Source organism: Salvia miltiorrhiza, chromosome 5, assembly GCF_028751815.1.
Source record: "Salvia miltiorrhiza cultivar Shanhuang (shh) chromosome 5, IMPLAD_Smil_shh, whole genome shotgun sequence".
NCBI lineage: Eukaryota > Viridiplantae > Streptophyta > Magnoliopsida > Lamiales > Lamiaceae > Salvia > Salvia miltiorrhiza.
In genome coordinates, this window is record NC_080391.1 from 13,461,980 (window position 1) to 13,481,222 (window position 19,243).

At 39.4% G+C, this 19,243-nt stretch overlaps 1 protein-coding gene across 3 annotated transcripts; it reads right to left on the reverse strand.

Moving 5' to 3' along the window:
* Nucleotides 1-1,671: 1,671 nt before the first annotated feature.
* On the reverse strand, nucleotides 1,672-18,735 carry LOC130986158 (E3 ubiquitin-protein ligase UPL1-like). Of its 3 annotated transcripts, XR_009089186.1 has the most exons (18): nucleotides 18,353-18,735; nucleotides 17,081-17,176; nucleotides 16,802-17,008; nucleotides 8,136-14,829; nucleotides 7,759-8,021; nucleotides 6,901-7,668; nucleotides 6,504-6,818; nucleotides 6,080-6,281; nucleotides 5,703-5,992; nucleotides 5,339-5,613; nucleotides 3,969-5,124; nucleotides 3,730-3,876; nucleotides 3,562-3,642; nucleotides 3,185-3,410; nucleotides 2,957-3,096; nucleotides 2,383-2,489; nucleotides 2,130-2,287; nucleotides 1,672-2,038 (listed from the first exon to the last, which is right to left on the reverse strand). XR_009089186.1 is itself a non-coding variant. In XM_057909451.1 (16 exons), the coding sequence occupies exons 1-16, from the start codon at nucleotides 18,383-18,385 to the stop codon at nucleotides 2,185-2,187; spliced, it is 11,217 nt and encodes a 3,738-aa protein (XP_057765434.1). In that variant the 5' UTR covers nucleotides 18,386-18,735; the 3' UTR covers nucleotides 1,672-2,184. The 3 variants fall into 3 exon arrangements, 1 of the variants encoding a protein (XP_057765434.1); XR_009089185.1 differs by having other exon boundaries at nucleotides 7,759-14,829; XM_057909451.1 differs by having other exon boundaries at nucleotides 1,672-2,287; nucleotides 7,759-14,829.
* Between the last annotated feature and the right edge of the window lie 508 nt (nucleotides 18,736-19,243).

A 19,243-nucleotide genomic window follows, 5' to 3' on the forward strand; every position in this document is an offset into this window, starting at 1 on the left:
TACTGATTCAATAATTATACTAAAAAAATATATTGAAATTCCAAGACATGATTAACAATATTCCAATTGCTATTGATTTGTACATATTTATAGGTATATTTGCATTACTTTAATTGCTATTTATAGGTATATTTGCGTAATAACATATATTTTGAAAAAATTAAAAGGTCCAAACATTTAATTGAAAAGAAGGGAGTAATATAAAATAGTGTGTGCACATAAAGATACATTATTTTAAATGTTAATGGCGCAAAATATCCATTTAAGATAGCGAAAAATTAATAATTGTCTACAAACATTATTTCAATAATCTCTAGCCAATTTTAACTGTTTCGAGCATAATTATCCTGATTTTCTGTAGTATACGTACAAAGAACATGTGTTATTTCTCTTTTCTTTGTTCTCACTTCTCACTCTCTTTCTCAATCCATAATTCTCTCATCGTGCAACCACCACTGTGAAAGGAAGCCGTCAATACCCTCATGCCGCTAAATCCCTAATTCTGCCCCGCGCCGCCAAGTTGCTCTCTTTCTCTCAGACGAACCTATTCTCTAATTTTCTTTTGTTGAATCCAAACTAATTTCTCAAGGTCCTAATTTGATGTTGCCGATTTAAGATTTTATAATTGTTCGGATAGAATTTCAGCATCAAATCGATATTTTAAGTAGAGTCTTGGATTGCAAATTAAAATATACTCCATCTGTCCACGAAAAGAACTTTATACTTTTCCTTTTTTGGGATATTCATAGAAGAACTTCATACCTATTTTTAGATTATATCTCATTTACCCTTACTTTTCACCTTTTTACAATTCTCAATATTGATTAAAACACATTTTCATTATTTCCTATACACTTAACAACTTTTTCTCCACTATCAATACATTCAACAACTTTTTTTTGAAACTCACTCCCTCCTAAGAAATTATTTAGTAGACAGAGGGAGTAATTTAATGTATATAAAGTAAGTTTTTACTAGTGCTGATGATAAATAGTTTAAGACAAATATAATGTACTCTGTCTGTCTATCAAATAGGCACCCATTTGGAGGTGATATGTATTTTAAGAAATTGATTAAGTGTGTGTAAGTAGAATAAAGGTCCCACTTTTATTATGAGTAATTTGTGTGAAGTACACTTACCAAAAAAGAAAATGAGTACTCATTTGATGAACGAATAAAAAAGAAATATAAATACTCATTTTGTGGATGGAGGAAGTGCAAACTTACTAAAAGAATGTTCGATTAATGCAAATTGATGAAAACTTATGGTAGTTGACTCTTTTTTGTTAATGCAGCAAAAAATAAAATAAATTAATTTGAAATGGTTATAGTAGAAAGGGAGATGTATGCGAACAATTATTACACCAAGAACTTACTTGTATCTAAAAAATTACTAAATTGATAGAGGAAACATTAAGGCAAAACTAGTACGCAAGGTGAGAACTGATTCAATTCTATAATTGGTAAGGTATTAGTCCCGATGGAATGTTGATTCTAATTCAAAGTATTTATTAGAGTTGGTTGTGAATCTTGTGAGATAAAAATATGACGAGAAGAGATGACATAATTCTGTTATTAGGCAATGAATCTGCTGCTCTGATTAGTATTCGTCTACAATACAAAGTCACAAGGAGATATCGGACAGTTATTCGTAAATCTGGGAGAATAGTATGAAACAAGAATGATTATTTGTAAAGAGAATCTTGAGCCAGCTATAAATTCAATTGTGCGCGTCATATATACATACATAAATATACCAAAATGCTTGGATCATAAACACCAAAACCTGTACAAAACAGGACAAAATCTAGCAATTATTTTAAATAAATGGCGAAATGGAAATTACTATTGTGTTATTGTAGACTAGAGATGAAGAATATATAATATCTAAGAATATGCTTTACTCCCAACATAGAGAGCAAAAAAAGGTGTTCCCTCCTCCCCCCATCTATCTCTCTTGCATCAGCTCCGCCATTATGGAAAGTGAAGCCCAGCAAATGACATTCATCTTCGTCTACGTACTCACATCACTTCATGACTGCAAAAATCATAATAATACAACATATTTTCATCTATTTTCTGTAATTATTCCAGGAATTGAAACTGAAGCAGAGCATATAATCGCGTACATGTACATTTCAGTGGAGAACCCAAACAGCTAGAACTGCATTAAGTCGTCATCATTTAACCAAACCCAAACCCTTCACTAGCCTCGTGGATTGCCAACAACAAACGCTCTTGAAGCTGTCCCTTTGAGGAATACTCGGGAAGGTCCAGTTGGTTGAAGCTGGGAATGTCGCAAAGACATCAATAAATAAATACACACAACACAGTTGCTGTGCACATAGTTAGAGAGCCATATCTCTAAAGAGAAAGATTTACCAGGTATGAGCTGACGGAAGTCTCTCAGGAGCTCCATATGCTTTGTGGATCTGAAACTTCTGTGGACCTGATATTCCTTGCAGTGCCTTAAACCCTTCTAAAGGAACCTAACACACCAACAACCCCGATTAGTCCTTCTGAATTAATGCCTAGTCAAACGGAATGAATAAAACCTCGCAAGCATGGACATGAATGAAGAGGAAAATGTCAGGCACAGACATTTATAAACCAAGAAACATAACAGAACCCTAAATCAATACATTGAACACTTTGTAGAGTATGCCTAACAGCCTAAGGAAACAAATTGGTGGGGGGGATTCAATAAGAGCCTAGACACTAAGTAAAGCAACATTGCAAGTGTGAATGTGGTTTTAAAACAACTCAAGATGATGACTTTGCTGCAGAAGCTTCCTGCTTCTCCCAACATACAATAACCCTTCTTTTCTCAGAAAACAAAAGAACTAAAATCATGCTTATAATCTGTTAAAATCACATTCAATGTCAGTAATAAATGCCATTAAAGTTAACTGTAGCAATAGATAAATTAAAACAATTCCAGCTTCAGGTGAATCACCTTTGAAGTGCCTGTTACAAATTGGAGTAATCTCGCCATATCTTCCTTGTTGAATCCCTCAACAACCTCCCAGAACCACTGAACAACATTAGATGCTGATGTGTAACCAGTATACTCGGTATTGACCTTCAGATCATCCACTGCAAAGACATTGAAATCATTTCAAAGTTTAATGATTAAAACAAACAAGTGATAATTTGACAAATTAGATAAGGTTTGCCAACTTACAATCAATCTCTGGAAGACCACTAATTAATAATTCAAGCTCCTTATCATTGAAAATAGATATAAGCTCCCGTGGTACTAATTCATTGAAACCATCAAGGAACGAATTTATTTGGGGGCGGATGGCATTTGTCAAGATATGATCGGCAACAAGGTCTACATATTCATGCTTCGTCTCCTCTGTCACTCTAATATTTCTTCCTCCCGGTTTGAGCTCATAATCAGTAACCTTCCAATTACAAGCATATCAGGCAAATAGAGTTAAGTGCTGAACTCTTTTAGGTGACCTCTAATATTTTTGCCAAGCTCCAAAAACTAGTGAATATAAGGAATTCGAAAAATCACAAATGAGTAACAACTAAAAGATTAATCTCTCTTACCTCTGTTTTCTCATAAAGAATGTGCTTTTCTTCATCCGCATCCATGCTAAAGGTCAGATCAGGTATGTCACTAACATCATTCTGCAGAAAAGGAGGAGCCAAAGTAATTTAGGAACTAAGTAATGAGTTTATGCTAAATTAAGTAATTCACTTTATACTCCCGCTCACCTCCAGCATCCATTTCAAATTTTTATAGTAATCAGGATCAACAGCCTCAATATCATGATAGGTCACCTTCACGCCAAGGATATGCTTATAGAAGGACCGAGTAAAATATACATCTAGCAATTGTCCATCAAACAATGCTTTGGCTACCTATAGAAAACATGGTATAACAATGTTAATTAGTGAAAAGATGAATAGGAGAAACAAAAACCAAACTCAAGAAAGGTCCCCAAGACAATTACCACGCGGCCGACAAATCTGAAATAAGAGAGATGTTCAGTTTGATATACAGAATTAGGATTTGGCTGAAAAGTCGCATTATTTCCGACTGTAGTGAAAAGCAGAGCTCCTTTGTCAAAGATGACCCTTGATAATAATTGATACCATTCCCTAGTCAAGCCACCAGCATCAATACCCTCTTCACCTTGAAAATGAACATTCAACCTTCCCTTAAGGTCTTGATTTGGTCGCATTCGAAGTTGATTATATGAATCCTCTAAAATGTATGCCCGTCTAACACTAATACGCAGAGGCCCTGAGAGGTGTTGGTCATGCTGCTGCCGAATCCTGGATCGAAAATAAGCTCTTTTGTTGTCAAAATCAATCAACCGAGGAGCTTTAAGCAGCATTGAGAGTGATTTTTCCAATAAACCAGGATTCTGCCTCACAAAAGCATTAAGAAGGCGTCGATGCTTCTCAGCAAACCTCACAAATGTGACAGATCCATCAAATATCCTGTAAGCATCCACACTTTTAATAGATAATGGAACTGAACTCCCACCAGACTCTTTCACTTCTCTAGCAGTCACATTGGATTGATCTTGCTGCAATATTGAATTGTTTGCCTGCAACTTTTCACACAGAACAAAAAACCCCTCGATGAAAGGAAGGAGTCTCTGAGTTCCAGGTGGAAGAGGAGGAGATGCTGAAGAAGAACCCTGCATATGGTCACCCATGCTAATGTTTGAGACAACCGAAGACTGGGAGCTCTGATTCAACTCAGATTCCATTGAACTAATGCACTCACTTAGTTCTTCCCATAGCGGCTCCAATGCCACATTTAACTTCCACATTGTAGCATGTTCTTCCTGTTCCTCATTATTCACTTTCTCCTTATTATTGTCATTCCTTGCTTTGGTCTTGTCACTGTCACTGCCAACAGAAGTGAGAGAGCTGAGAATCTGAAGAACCCGAAGAACAGCAGCACCGGCCATGGATCCAGCACTCAAACCCAGCATGTGTGTGTCCCTGAGTGTAATAAGTTCATTCACAGCTGAGCTGCTCAACCTTTGAGCTAACTCTGAGAGCTCCACAACAAAAAATTTGCGATGAGCAGCAGCTACAGAGGCCAATTTCCTCAGCACATCACCAGCCAGTGTGTAAACTTTGTCTGAAAGCCTAATTCACAAACAATACAGATCAAATTTCTGGCATTATTTTCAATTACAAGTGTCAATTGCTCAATAACAAAGAACAAATCGAGATTACAGGTGAATTAAAAAAAGAATTAAATCAATTATGAAAAAACAAAGTAACACATATAACTCCAGGACAACCATTTTGCCTGAAAATAGAAGAAATAATATGAGTAATCAGATCATGAAAACAGTACCCTTCATGCCCAAGAAGACCACAGAGATTACGCAGATCTGAATGAGGCATCAGTAGGAAAATATCATTAGTCCTAACACTTCTCTGGCCGTCTGATTTGGAATTCAAAGCAGTGGCACTTTGGTTAAGTTGAATAGATTCCATATCAGAGTGAGTATCACTGATGGTTTCATTTCCAGGAGGGATTTCAGCTGGAGGTGCAGTTTCTTCAGTATTAATTTGAATATCTACTTTGGACGCTGCAGCATACACCACCACTTGCAGTAGACCCATGACCTTTCAGTGAACAACAACAGATGCATTACTTATAAAAAAATGATTCCAACAGCAGCTTTTAAAATATTATTAGAAATGATAAAACAGACCTGCTCAAGGTGCGCAATACTGCGTAAGAACAGTGGTTCACTTAGAAGTCTCAGAAGCAATATCAAAGGGACATCCTTGTTCTCTGAGCTTTCAGAAACGTACATATGATGCTGTCCACCAGTGATTTTATCCTTACCTTTTGCATTCTTTCCCTCTGATTGGTTTGTATATGCAAAATCCGGAATATTTGAGCTCTCAAAGTGGAAAAGGAGACTGGCCACACCAGAATGGTTCGTAGCCAGATATGTTAGAATCTCGAGTACCCTTCGCAACACAAGTGGAGGAACACCTGAATAAAGAAGAAGAATCATCCTTGTTAGATCCCAGAGAAAGAGAATTCTCCATCATCAGGAAAAGAGTGGTAAAGATGAAATACCATCACATAATTGAGATCGGCCATAAACAACATCAGACTGACATCCATAGAGCCTCTGTGTATTCATTGAAGTCACTGCACCCATGGTGCTCACAGTCTCAGGCTTTATCATATCAAGAAGAAGTCGAACAAGTATTGCTCTTGTGTTATTGTGTGAGCACAAGTTCAACAAAAGTCTCTGCAGTAGACCCTTCCCAAGAGGCTAAAAGGCAAATAGTAAGAAATATTTTAGCTCCATTTTACACTTGGGGATTTTATTAACTTAATAGAAAAAATACTTCATGCCATGTTGCAATAATGATTTAGAAGTTGACTCCTAACAATAAAGAAATACAATCAATATTTTCCAGGTCACAGGCCATTGAGCAGGCATTCAGAAGATGGATCTTGCATTACATAAAGCTATAAACCATAGAATAATTACCTGTGCCAGCCGTAATAGACGAATTAATGCTTTCAAGCCATTAGCATCCAAAAGTGGTTCTCCCTCAAGTTCATTCAACTTCAAGTTCTCAGCAACTGAAGATGCCCTCCTTCCAATATTGACTCCAACACCCCTATCCATAACCGTTTGCCTATCAAAACCAAATCTATTTCCCCTAGTGTTTAGTCTCTGGTTACTTCCAAACAAGCTGCGAGCATGGTAGTGACTCATTGCTCTGTCTCTAAGCATTTGTGCTTCAGCAAGTAATGGAGATGGCAATGCAGATAATAGAGCCTCTGAAGATGTTAAAAGCACCTAGCAGACACACGCATAGGAAGTAAATTAACAGACAAATAAATTAAGCCAAGTCAAGAGATTCAGAGTTTAAGAAGCAGACCTCTTCTCGCAGATCAGCTGGAAAAGTGGCAATTATCGAAGCATTGTCCATGTCAACTGGTTGTCCTTCTGATTGCTGTGCAATCCGTTGCGCTCGTTGTTGTGCAAGAACCTCAGCTTGAATATCTGGAGGAAGCGCAGCTAAAAACTCCGGATCAATGTCTTCAACTCTTGGAGGTGCATATGTAGGTGCTGGAGCAGACTGAGCTTGCTGAGAAGCAAGAACCTCTGCACGAAGATCTTCTGGAAGTGCCTCCAAAAATGTCGGATCTATACCATTAGCATTGGAAGCCTCACTGTTCAAACTAGTTTCATCTGTCCGGCCCGCATCTTGAGCTACTAGACCATCTTGCTGAACTGATGGCTCCTCTAGATTAACCCCAGACAGAGGCAATCCTGATTCCACCTGATCTCTTTCCACATCAGTAACATTCATTTCGACATCTACACTTTCTGGAACAGATGAAGCATGACCGCCTGGACCAGCCATATCAGGCTCCGACACCAGAAGTGCATGACAACTAGAATGACTATCTGGTCCTGGGGATCTATTAGAACCCTCAGCCTGAGATGGCACAAGACCACTTGAAGTCCTATCAAAGAGCACACCATCCTGAGCCACAGAACTGGAAGATGTCTCTAGTGGCTCTGTGCCAATAGCACTTCCATCCCCAGTTTCCATGCTATCCATACCAATATCACTTGGCTGAACTTCTATTGCTTGATGACCGTCACTTTCTGGTTCAGCAACAATCTCTGGGTTTACTTCCTGTAACAGTTGAAGTTCAGTTAGTTGATTATCTTGGTGATCATAATTAATATGGGGATCAATATGAAGTCGAGTCTCAGTTTCACTGACCTCTACAGCCAGTTGATTATCAGTGGCCACAACTGGATCACCCTCGTGCCTTTCTTGTAATCCTAGGTTCTGTGAAGGCCGTTCAGAAGCACTTTCAGCAGGATCAGTATTGCTTAGCTGCGATATGAACTGCTCTTCAACTGCTTGAGCAATTGCAGAAGCTTGACCACCACCTTGGGGTTGGCCATCATCGGTCCAGCGGCCATCACCTGGCCCTCTCCGACCTGATCCGCGCAAGGACTCTAAACCAACAGAAAAATCAGCTAGTTGGGGTGGTGCGGAACCACCCAGCCGATCACCAAATAGATTAGTTGGTGCATTGTCATAAGGAAGAACAGGAGCATCAAACATATAAAAATGGGCTAGATCAAGGTTACCAGCAGAAAGGCCTTCAGAATCCCGGGATGAATTCCCAGCAGATGACCACATTGAAAACAAATCACCAGAATTTGATGGCCTTGAAAGGAGAGGATGTTGAAGACCATTCCCTTCTGTAACTGACCGCTCATAGGAAGTTCTATTGGCCTGGCGACGACGCTCAAAGCCAAAAGATCTACGAATTCCAAAGAAATCATCAACATTCACGCCTTCAAAAGCTTCAGCTGACACATCAATTAGCCCTCCCCCAGCTCCAGGTTGTCCAAGGACCTGCAAATGATCTAAACCATCAAGGGCTTCCCTCCACCTAACCTCAATGACACGGTTTTCATGGAAATCATCATCCTCTTCATCAACCATATCATCATTATATTCGTCCCCCAAGCCAGTATCATCATGGTCCTCCACATCTGTATCAGCCAAGGACATCAAACCAGTGCCATCCTCAGCTATATCTTCATCCTCATCCTCTCCATCATCATCATCCTCACCATCATCGCCCATGTCATCCTCCTCTTCATTCATATCATCATCTACTCTATTTTCTACATGAAAAGACATCTCAATTTGCTCTCCATTGGGTAAAGCACCACTTTCCTCCATATCCTCACGCATATAATCATCCCCAAGATCCAAAGGTGTATCAGTAGTTGGATCCTCGATCCTCAACTCTTGTTCCGCCGACTGGTTTGGATTTGCAATTTGATCACCATCATCCCGAGAATTATCTGGGGGCACAGCTTCAGAACCAGCATTCCCACTGAGACCATGTTCAGAACTTCTATTTTCAGCAGAAGATTGTAATTGTTGAGAAGATGCAGCTCCACCACCCTGTGAATCAGCCCTTCCAATTGGGCCATTTACTTTTTTCTTGTTCAGTGTATCAGCCCTGGAGACTTGTTCACTAGTGTTTGCAGCCCTTGTCAAGCTTTCCAGAGACTTGAGTATGAGATTCACAACTTTCGGTGCATCAGGATGGTCCAAGTCAATTACCTGAAAAATGCCCGAGAGGCAAGGAACAATCCCACCATCTATCATGCTTTTGGCAATGTCAGGTGAACACCCGGAACCGGGTAGGTTGCCAGATGAAGAATTCTTCGACAGAATGGAGTAGACCAAATCAACAAAAGCAAAGACTTTCTTATCAGGTAACAAGCTGCTACTTGAAGAATTGATCTCAACATTTGTGAATAAAGACAAAGCTTTCACCAGTTCATTCACTACCCTTCTCCTTCCCTCACTAGAGCGGCCAGCCAATACAACCAAAAACCATGAAGCTTTTTCAGAGAGCTTGTCTCTCCATTCATCAGGGCCAGCAGACTTATCTATCGCCAAGGGAAGAAGACGATGTAGAACATGATGAACTATGCCCCCCTGTCCAGGATATTCGAAATGACTAGAACCACGTTGTTGGCACATTTCTAGATCTCGTCTCAGGATTACTCCAACAACGTGAACATACATAAGCATAATATCGCTTAATAACTTCAGAACGAAAGTCACTTTAGCAAGAGCAGCTGATTTCTCCGACTGACTGTCTGTTCCTATCTTTATTGTTTCATTAACCTTCGATTTACCCTTCACTTTGTTAGCTGGTTCATCTATATCCATAGCACTAGCATGCCCACCCCAGTCATCGTCACCATGGTATGGAGGATAAGTTGACACAATTTCAAGTAAGTAATCAATGACTTGAGTAAGATTTGCTGATACCTTTTTGTGGGCTTTGGAGAACTTACTAGACCCATCATGTGCCTTATTTTCAGTTAGTCTTATGCATTCATTAGTAGATACTCCAGTGTCGAAGCCAGAAGCCTTTTTCTCTTTGTCTTTATCTTTATCTTTAGAGATCACGATAATGCTCCTCCCTCCTGATGGCTCCAACTGACAGACAGCAGTCACTGCTCTCATGAAGATCTCTGGATCTCTGGATATAACAGGTGCCATAGATGTCAAAAATGTTCTAGCCAGTACACGCCCTCCATGCCTGCTTCCACTCAGCGTTTGGCGTATCTCCAATTCCATAGCTGTCTGCAGTGTCTGAGGATCTTCTAGAAGATGTCTAACAATAGCAGATGCTAAGGTGTCATACCCAGGAAAAAAGCAACTTCTTGGAAGGCTAAAGAGGGCAACCATACCACCACTTTCAAGGAATTGCACAGCCAGAGCATGTGATTTTGTCAAGCGAGCACATAACTGAAGAACGGCCTGCATAATAATTGGGGGAACATGTCTTTTTATCAGGTCACAAGCAATTCCAAGTACTTTATGACTCTCCTCCATTGTCAAGTAACCTGTTGGTTTTCCAAGAAGTTTTTCAAACACAGAGCTATCCTTAGCCGATTCATCTTTGCATTCATCAGCAGGCAAGGATTTTTCCTTTATTGCTTCGGATGGTGCTTGATTTCCTGACAAGCCAGATAAAGCTCCAGGAACTGTTCCCTCATCAGCATCACTGGATATCTTAGGCCTAGATTGCACCAAATCATCCAATATAAGAAGTAGCGCGCTGATGCATTTAGGGACAAGGAGCTCTTGGGACACCTCTGTCCTCTCCATAAAATTAATCAAGATATCAACTGCAATAGAGACAATCCCATTTTGTGCAGCAATTTCCCGGGTAGTTCCATCTTCTGAAAGAAGTAATGCTAAAGTATGTGAAATCATACCCAATGCACAGCTATCTTTCGAGAAGTCAAGTGGGCAAAGCTTTAGCTGCTGGACAATATAAGAAATTACTTTTGAGCGATCTTCCCCCTTGCTCCTGCTACAAAGAGTCCCAAGTAAATCTGTCAACGGGAATGCCAATGCCATTGAATCACAACCCTGAAACAATTTCACTGCCACAGCAAGGATATAATCCACTGGAGGTGGTTTCGCCTGTCCCTCTTCAGCAGAGGCATCAGCAGACTTATCAGCCCCATCAACTTTAGGTGTTTCTGTTGAATTTCCTAGGGATAAGGCCAGGGCACGAGCTAGCTCATCATCCTCCTGAACAGGATCTTCGGCATGACTAAACAACCATTCCATTGCCATCTCAACACTATTTGTCTCCACTCGTCTCAGCGCTTCCTCGGCCCTTGCTCTGGAAAAACCCATCTCAACAATAGTAGCAATTGTAGCCTCATCTGGTGGAGGCGGAATGAAACGTTGGCTCGCTGTTCCAGGTAATCCATTGCGATTTTGTTTTGCATCGCTAACGCCATTGTATACATGAGTAATTAGGGAAATAATGGAAGTGATGAAACCAAGACTACAATTGGGAAACATTGGGTGGTTCCAGACAGGAAGTATCACATCCAGAACTTGAGACTGCAACATGCGAATAAATGCTTCTGGGTCTCTAGGAACAGGGAACAACCCAATGGATAGACCAACCGCAACAGGCTGAACAAGCAGCTGAGCCTGGGATGCTGAGGTTGATGACAATAGCAGCCCAGAATTCACAAAATACTCAAGCTCTTGACAATAACTCTGCAAGGTATCAAGGAGCCACGAACTCTGAGACAGTTTGCTCCCATCACCACTCTTCTCATGCTCAGCACCTGATGTGGAAATAGCATAAGGAACATTCCACAACAACTGACTTGTGGCGTCAAATGTTGTGAGAAGCTCCTTGAAGGTTCCATGGACGTAAAATTTGTTAATCATTGCAGTGTAACAAGTCCGTCGCCTACTATCAAATGTGAGAGCGACCATGTCATCGACAACCTTTCCAAGATAGCGACACTTGACAGACAATGAGATATCAACCCCGGAGTTGGGATCCGGAAAACCCAGAGCCTCAAGAAAAACTTTCGCTAGGGCAGTTCCAATACTCTTTGAAGCTGAACTTAAGGATCCCGTTTCAGTCCTCCGACGATTTGGTAAAGTAAAACCTTTCACAAGGGCTGTGAAGAAAGATCGCATGGTTGAAGCGAGCTTATTAAGGTTGTCTAAAACCAGTACTTCTGGACTCTTCTTCTTCGTTCCATGTGGCTGAGCCTCGGTACTACTTACTCCAGCTTCAGAATCAATTTGTAAGGCTTCCAAATGCCTCCCAGTCCTGCCACCGCGAAGACGAGCCAAACTATGTCGACTGCGGCGACTGAAAACCTCACTTGAGCGGACCACAGATATGAAGTCACGTTCGACTCCCCACTGTGGGTGAGAACTATTTCTGATTGACACAGGATTCATGTATCTAATAGATGGAATATTAGCATCGTCGTCACTCTCCCTTCCCGCCACATTAGACGGACCAGTATCTGCACTTTCAGGCTCCACATCAACATTGCGTTTGTCCTCCACCTTCAACTCACAGCACAAAGATACTTGCCACAGCACTTCCCTGTAAGCTTTCCCAAGGTCTTTCAATACATCTGCATCTGCAGAACCCAGTTCAGAAACAATGGTAGTTGCTCCTTTTAACAAAGAATTAGAAAGAGATAAGTATCCTTCCAAAGTAGAGAGGCTCTTCAAGATCTTTACTCTCTGAGAAACTTCCACCTCAGCAAGTTGGGATCCCTTAATTGAACTCAAAAGTTCATCTGTTGATTTCAAATGTTCCCTTAGCAAAGAACATACTGCACGAGCAAGTGCAGCAGAATGATGAGCAGAGAAATTTTTAAAAGCAACAGCTATGCTTTGACCAAGAGATACTGAAGCAGGCAACAGAGGCAAAGAAAGCAATTGCAGGACACACTCAATTCCCTTCTTCTCAACGAAAATACGGCATGTATCAGAATTTTGAAGAATTGTTTCTAGAAGACGAGCAGCATTGCTTATACAATCAGGCAAAAACGATTCAACATTTGATAATGATGCATCAGGGACCAAGTCTGATGATTGCTCAGAACTACCAGGCTTGCACAGATCTCTATCATCAGCTGAAACCACATCTCTGTCATCGGGTTCGGTTTCCATTGGAACAGGTTGAGAGCTGCTTGGATAATCTGTAGTTGGAGATGCAGTGTCAAGTCCAGATCCTATTTTAGCAATTTTTGTCAATATCTCAATCAGCATGTCTACACCCGGTCCCCGTAAAGAGGAAGCATGGCGCATGAGTTCATCCAGGCCGCTTGATAAGGAACCTGATGTATCAGCTGCAAGAGCTCGCAGGTACTGTTTGGAAGTGAAGACTCTTACAAAGCACCTCAAAGCATTACGTTCTTTCACAGCCTGAAGACCATTGTTATTCAAACACAATGCATCAAGACACTGTGGTATGCAGGTAATAGCCTCGGCCGAGCAAAGAACACCATCCATTATGGCGTCCATAAAGGCAGAAGGAAGACCTGCTGCTTCTAGGATAGAAAAGCAGGTAGGATCTTTATGAATTACATCACTCATCACTGTAGCTGCAAGTGAAAAGACACCCCCACCAAAATCTTTAGCACGTTTGAATATTATACACAAGCAGTGCGGCAACAAGCTCTCTTCTGTACCATACATACGAGCAGTTGTTCCAGGAGCATAAGTTCCTAGTGATATAGCACGCAATAAGGCTTTCATCAACAGCCGGCGGTGATAGGAAACCAGTGCCTCAGAGTAAAGAGGCTGCAGACTATCAAGCTCAGCAGAAGTACTTGTACCTATCTCAGAACCACCATATTCCGAACTTTCAAGGTCTCCAGAAGTACTTAGCTGCTTTGTACCATTTTCAACATGAGAGACTTCTACCATTAGGCGTGAAATGGTATCATCTAGACCTCCCAAGTCTCGAAAAAGAGCAGCAGCTGGATTGCTGTAATCCATAAAGGCTTCCAAAACATGTACAGCAGTGCTAACCAAATGCAAGTGCTGAGGGTCGGTATCTTTCAGTAGAGGTAGAAGAGTGGGGATAAATCCTGCTTCACGCATGGCTGAGCAACCTGATGATGATGAGACCAAAACTGTAACTAGAGACAACAGAGCCTCGGCGAAAACAACAGACCACTTTGATGAATTATTTACAACTGAGCCAATTGCCTTTTGCATAAGGCTAGAGAGAATGCCACGATGTCCACCAGATGTCACAGCTGTCAATACTGTAGGCTGACGTGACCTATCTTGACAAAGAGCAACCAGGGAAAGAAGACTTAAAATTCGAATCTTTTCTGGAACTGCATCTTCATAGCTTAACATAGTAACCAATTCATTGATGAACTCTGGTTCAGCATTGAAGAAAGAAACAAGGTCATCAGTATCACTACATGCTTGAACAAGAACCACAAAGGCATAGAGGCGGATACAAGTATATTGCTGCCTTGCTTCTAAGGAGCTGAAAGCCCTAGCAAACCGCAACCTTGTCAAAAGAGAAAATCTCAAGTTATGGGGAACTTTATACTCTACAACTAATTTATTCAGAAGTTCAAGATCAGATTCTTTTCTTGCATTCACATCAGGCATGTGTATAACTTGTAAACCCCTTGTTGTCTGTTCTGTAGAAGTGGGTTCAACTGAAGCTTCATTCACAGAATAAAATTCAAAATGCAGAGTGCTACCCAACTCAAGAGCAATTGGGTCAGATATATTCTGCAAAGCACATGGAATCAATCCAAGACCTTCTTCTTTACCCCCCCAGCCCTGGGCAAAAGAAAATAATCTTGAATTTAGGGAAACATCCCTTATTATATACTTTCCAATGGATTTCTTCAAAAATGCAGCCAAAGTCTGCAGGCAAGCCTCCACAACATCTGCATCGGTGGAAGCAAGTAGAGATGACAAGTGATGCTGCACCAACAAATATAGTGGGATAAGTAAGACAACAAATGGACATATAAACATCCAATCATGAAAGAACACCAAGAAACCACTAAATTTTTCTGAAGAGACTCCACGGAAACATTGGGAGAGTGAACACAATAAACTAATATGAAACCTATACACACTTGGTTAAAGCAGAGACTGGGTTTCAGGTTGTTCTATCATACTACAAAATATACGAATAACCTTCCGATCGTTCAACCGATCTGTAAGCAACAACGCAACAGAGCATTCCTAGTCTCAGAAAAAATCAACCACTTTTAGAACACATTAGACCAAGTCTTTCCACCTCAGAAGCACATAATAGACAAACAAAACCCAGACTTTTAGAGGAGCTCATCGCAATGCCACTGCTTTTATTCGAAAACCCTAGCCAGTGAGGAATCCCCAGGAAGATCGGAGTCAACAATTCCTCCTACCTTCAGTCCAGTTTGGACTGCGGAAAATGTGATGTACATCAACACAATTTTTTTAACAACTTCCTAGTTATCCATAATTAGAGCATAATAAAAGTCAGGCCAACCCAATTTACCCAACATGGTATAATTCTACTCACAAAGACCATCACGCTATTTTATGATAAGAGACAAAACACTTAATAATATAAGGATAACACAACAGCACACTTCCGGAAAAAGGAGTCCATGTGATTGTACACATGCAGCAGCTAACATTTTAAGACATTAACATTAAGCAATACTATCCAACAATGTTACTTAACACTCAACACTTCGAAAGTAAAGATTTTGCAAATACCAAATACCCCCTAACTGTAGAGTTGTATTTCATGGGCTGAAGAACACTATACAGAAAGCAAAAAATGCACACAGGACAGCAATAGATCAAAAATATAAGTTCAAAAAATTACTATTATGTAGAAAAACAGCTTTTCCTAAGAAGACGAGAAGTAGAGGTTACAAAGAGATGAGAAATCCCTGAAGGCAAAAATATTCCTAACTAAACATACAACTTCAATCTCTAATGTGTCCAACACAGGGAACACCATAAAATCTTTGTGATTCGAGGCCCACCAGACTATTCCTCCTCCATAAATGCACAAGCTCCTTCATTAACAATGTGCTTCTACTTTTCTAGTCCATTATATTTGGATAATATATTAATACAGCAAAAAGGTTTCTTTGATGCACAAATGCCAACTGTTTATTAGCTGCTAGCACCTGGGGTGAAGACAAATATGTAAGCTTCTCTTTTCTTCCTCTCTTTTTCCTGGCTGATGCACAGGAGGTATGGATGGCTTGGACAGCTAATCCTCTACAGATGATAAGAGCATCACAGGTGATTCTCAACCTCACTATTCACAATTGATTGCCCCAACATGAAATTTCACTTCCCATCAAATTCCCCCCCCCCCTTCCTGGGCTATTCAATCCTGGTTAACTGCGTTCAAACCACAAAAACAAAATGTGACAAATACAAGCCAACGGTCATTTTCTCCGGAGATAACAATCAACCATGTACCCCAAATTTTACCAATGACATTTTGATGTGATGTTTTGGAGTTGGCTTAGGTTAGGACAACACTTTGTCATGTCCAATGGCTATCACCAAGTTTCATGTGCCAACCAGCCAAATCTACCGGTTGCATTTCCTACCAAATTAACTTGCAAAGTAGTGGGGCTGAAAGAAAATAATGATTGTGGAGTCGAAAGTACATGGTATGGAAGTTCTCAGAACCATATTCCATACACTTAAGACAATACTGACAGACAACTATACAAGTTAGTGGTCAAATCATAATAGCCAATCAGGTGATCTTAATTGAAAGGAAACATAATTGTCTTGCTGCATAATCTAATCAGCTTTCCTAAGAAAACAAAATGATAAACCGTTTGCACCAGCTAGTACCGACTAGTACCAAAATTAGGACTCTAAACGTCAATAATGTCCAAACCAAAACATGTAAGGTAAAGACATATACCTCATAAGAGCTGTAGAAATGCTTATTAGTGCAGTTTTCTAATATCACTCTTATGACACGGAGAATCTGTAGAACGGCATCCCGTGGAAACGGCGGATCTGATTCTAAAAAGTTGTCCTCAAGTTGCAAATCCTTCCTTGGTTTAATAAATTTCTCAAAAAAGGTGTCGAAGTGATTAAATAAGTCGACCCAATGATGGAAATCGCCCTGCATTAAGGCAAATCAGTATGCAAAAAACAAGTAGAGTAAAACCACTGTACTTTGTGGAGGATAATGCACCTTATCAAACTCCCAAGAAAAATTTTTAAGCGGTTCCTCTATTTTCTCCAGGGGTGTAGCAGTAACATTGTTGATGAAGGATTTAATCTTCAAAGGCTACAAATGAAAGAAGGAAGATACATCATTCCCAGTTATCAAATATTTTTAGGGTTGATGTCACAACATGAGTGAAATAAATCAAATAAATATAAGAATAGCAAAAATTACAAAAAAACATTAAGAAAACATCAGGAATGAAATATATAAACAAGAGTAAAGTCTATAATCCCGAACTAAGAAGTTGGAGAAAATTTGCAGCTTAACCATTTCTCTCTCTACAGCTACAGTAATGCTGATGTCAATTACCAAATTATACCATGCAACTCAAATGCTGCCATGTTGTGAATATAAATCAAAGAACTCAAAGCTCAAGATAGAATATTCTACTTTGTGACAATTGATGATGTATCAATAAACAAAATATTGAACACACGCAAACTGGACAGGGAGTCGGATATAAATTATAAAGTTTGTCAAATATCAAAAGTAGATGGACTTGTCACTTCAAATAAAAGATCTCAATTCAGAATTTTAAACAACAGATTATTCTTTTAACAAGACTGAGAGCTCATGCAGACTACTTAACACCCATTCGTGTCTATGGAGGAATGTACAGCTTTTTCATGTCTTTGGAAAAAAATTGAGCCCAATTAAACAAAAGAAAAGAAAGAAAGAAAGCTCCATCATGTAGCATTAATATATAACCAACATGAGGAAAAGGGATTTTTTTCCCTTTTGATGGTCTCCAAACTAGAGTAATTATCATTTCATTTAGTAAAGGCTAAATCAATTTGATAAAGAAAAAATGAAGTATGATACATCATTCATCGCGTGAAATACTATCTAAGCAAGAGCTCCCGGTTACGGTAGAGGAAACAGAATGACTAATAAACATTAAATTACACGACCAAAAAACAACCAGTACATGTGAGTTTTTCAGCAAATGAAAGAAAGGAAACACCTAAACCTAAGGTTGACCCAATGCAAGCAACAAAGTTGTGTACTTTACAGTTAGTGTTCGTGAAAAGGTAAAACTGCGTCAACTGAAGTTGAAATTAATAAAATTATAACTCAGATTGTGGGTTCTAAATCCAAATTTGCTTCCAAATCATTGGATATCACTCCCCGGTCATACATTCAAATAAAAACTAACCCTAATAATCATCCATTATTAAGAATTTCAAATAAAATACAAAAGATATGATCGGAGCACATTAGATAATTTCCACTAACCACTTCAAGCGCCCTCCTTCGCTTCAACTTCATATTTTTAAGATCAACCAAATGCGATCATTGCCCGATTCGACAAGAAAGCCGCTCAAATAATTAATCGACCGATTCAACAACTCCGATAGTCGAGAAATTGAATAGAGCGACGGAGGGGTATGTGAGAACTCAAGTGAATAATGGGATAACCCGAGGATCGGAGGGCTGAAATTCGATGGATTTGGGAAAAAAGACACAAAATTTGAACAGGATAGATAGAGGAAATTGTGTATCTACGGAGAATAAAGATCGTGAATTCCTAGGGTTTTCGAAGAGAGGGTTTTTCTGGGCAATTGGTGATCGCATAGAATTGTAGACAAAGGAAAAAAAGGGGAAAAATTACGCTGGTGATAGATTTATGCTCTACTAGTGTTATACCCGTGCTTCGCACGGTACGAATATTCATACGTATTTGCGAAGTATAGTAGTAGTACTATAGAATTGTAAAAATATATATTAAGTGATATATACAAAACATAATAGAAAGAAATTAAAGAAAATTAATAATTTATATTACATAATACAAAAAATAGGAATTAAAATAATAAAAGACTTTCATATCATACAATTCATATTAAAAGACGACAGCACGACACAAATATAATGATATACATAGAATATTAAATTAGTGATAGTGACTATATCTCTTTAAAAAATAAATAAGAGACAATTTGTTATTTTCATATATTTCTTAAAATTATTAATTTTTACGAATTAAAATAGTAAAAATTAAGTCCAATTTCAATATTAAAATATAGAATAAAATAACATGTTTCCTTAAGATCAACAACATTTTTTCTTAAGTCCCCAAGGGGACTCCAAGCGGTGCGACCTCCTGGTTGTGAACTGTGAGGTCTC

What these genes read in the sequence shown, in the direction of transcription:
- LOC130986158 (XM_057909451.1), bottom strand. Translation starts at nt 18,385, where the DNA reads ATGAAGTTGAAGCGAAGGAGGGCGCTTGAAGTG. An exon ending in CCGATCTCAATTATGTGATG is followed by an intron (nt 5,993 to 6,079) that starts GTATTTCATCTT and finishes TTCTTTATTCAG; the next exon opens with GTGTTCCTCCACTTGTGTTG. An exon ending in GTATTGCGCACCTTGAGCAG is followed by an intron (nt 5,614 to 5,702) that starts GTCTGTTTTATC and finishes GTTCACTGAAAG; the next exon opens with GTCATGGGTCTACTGCAAGT.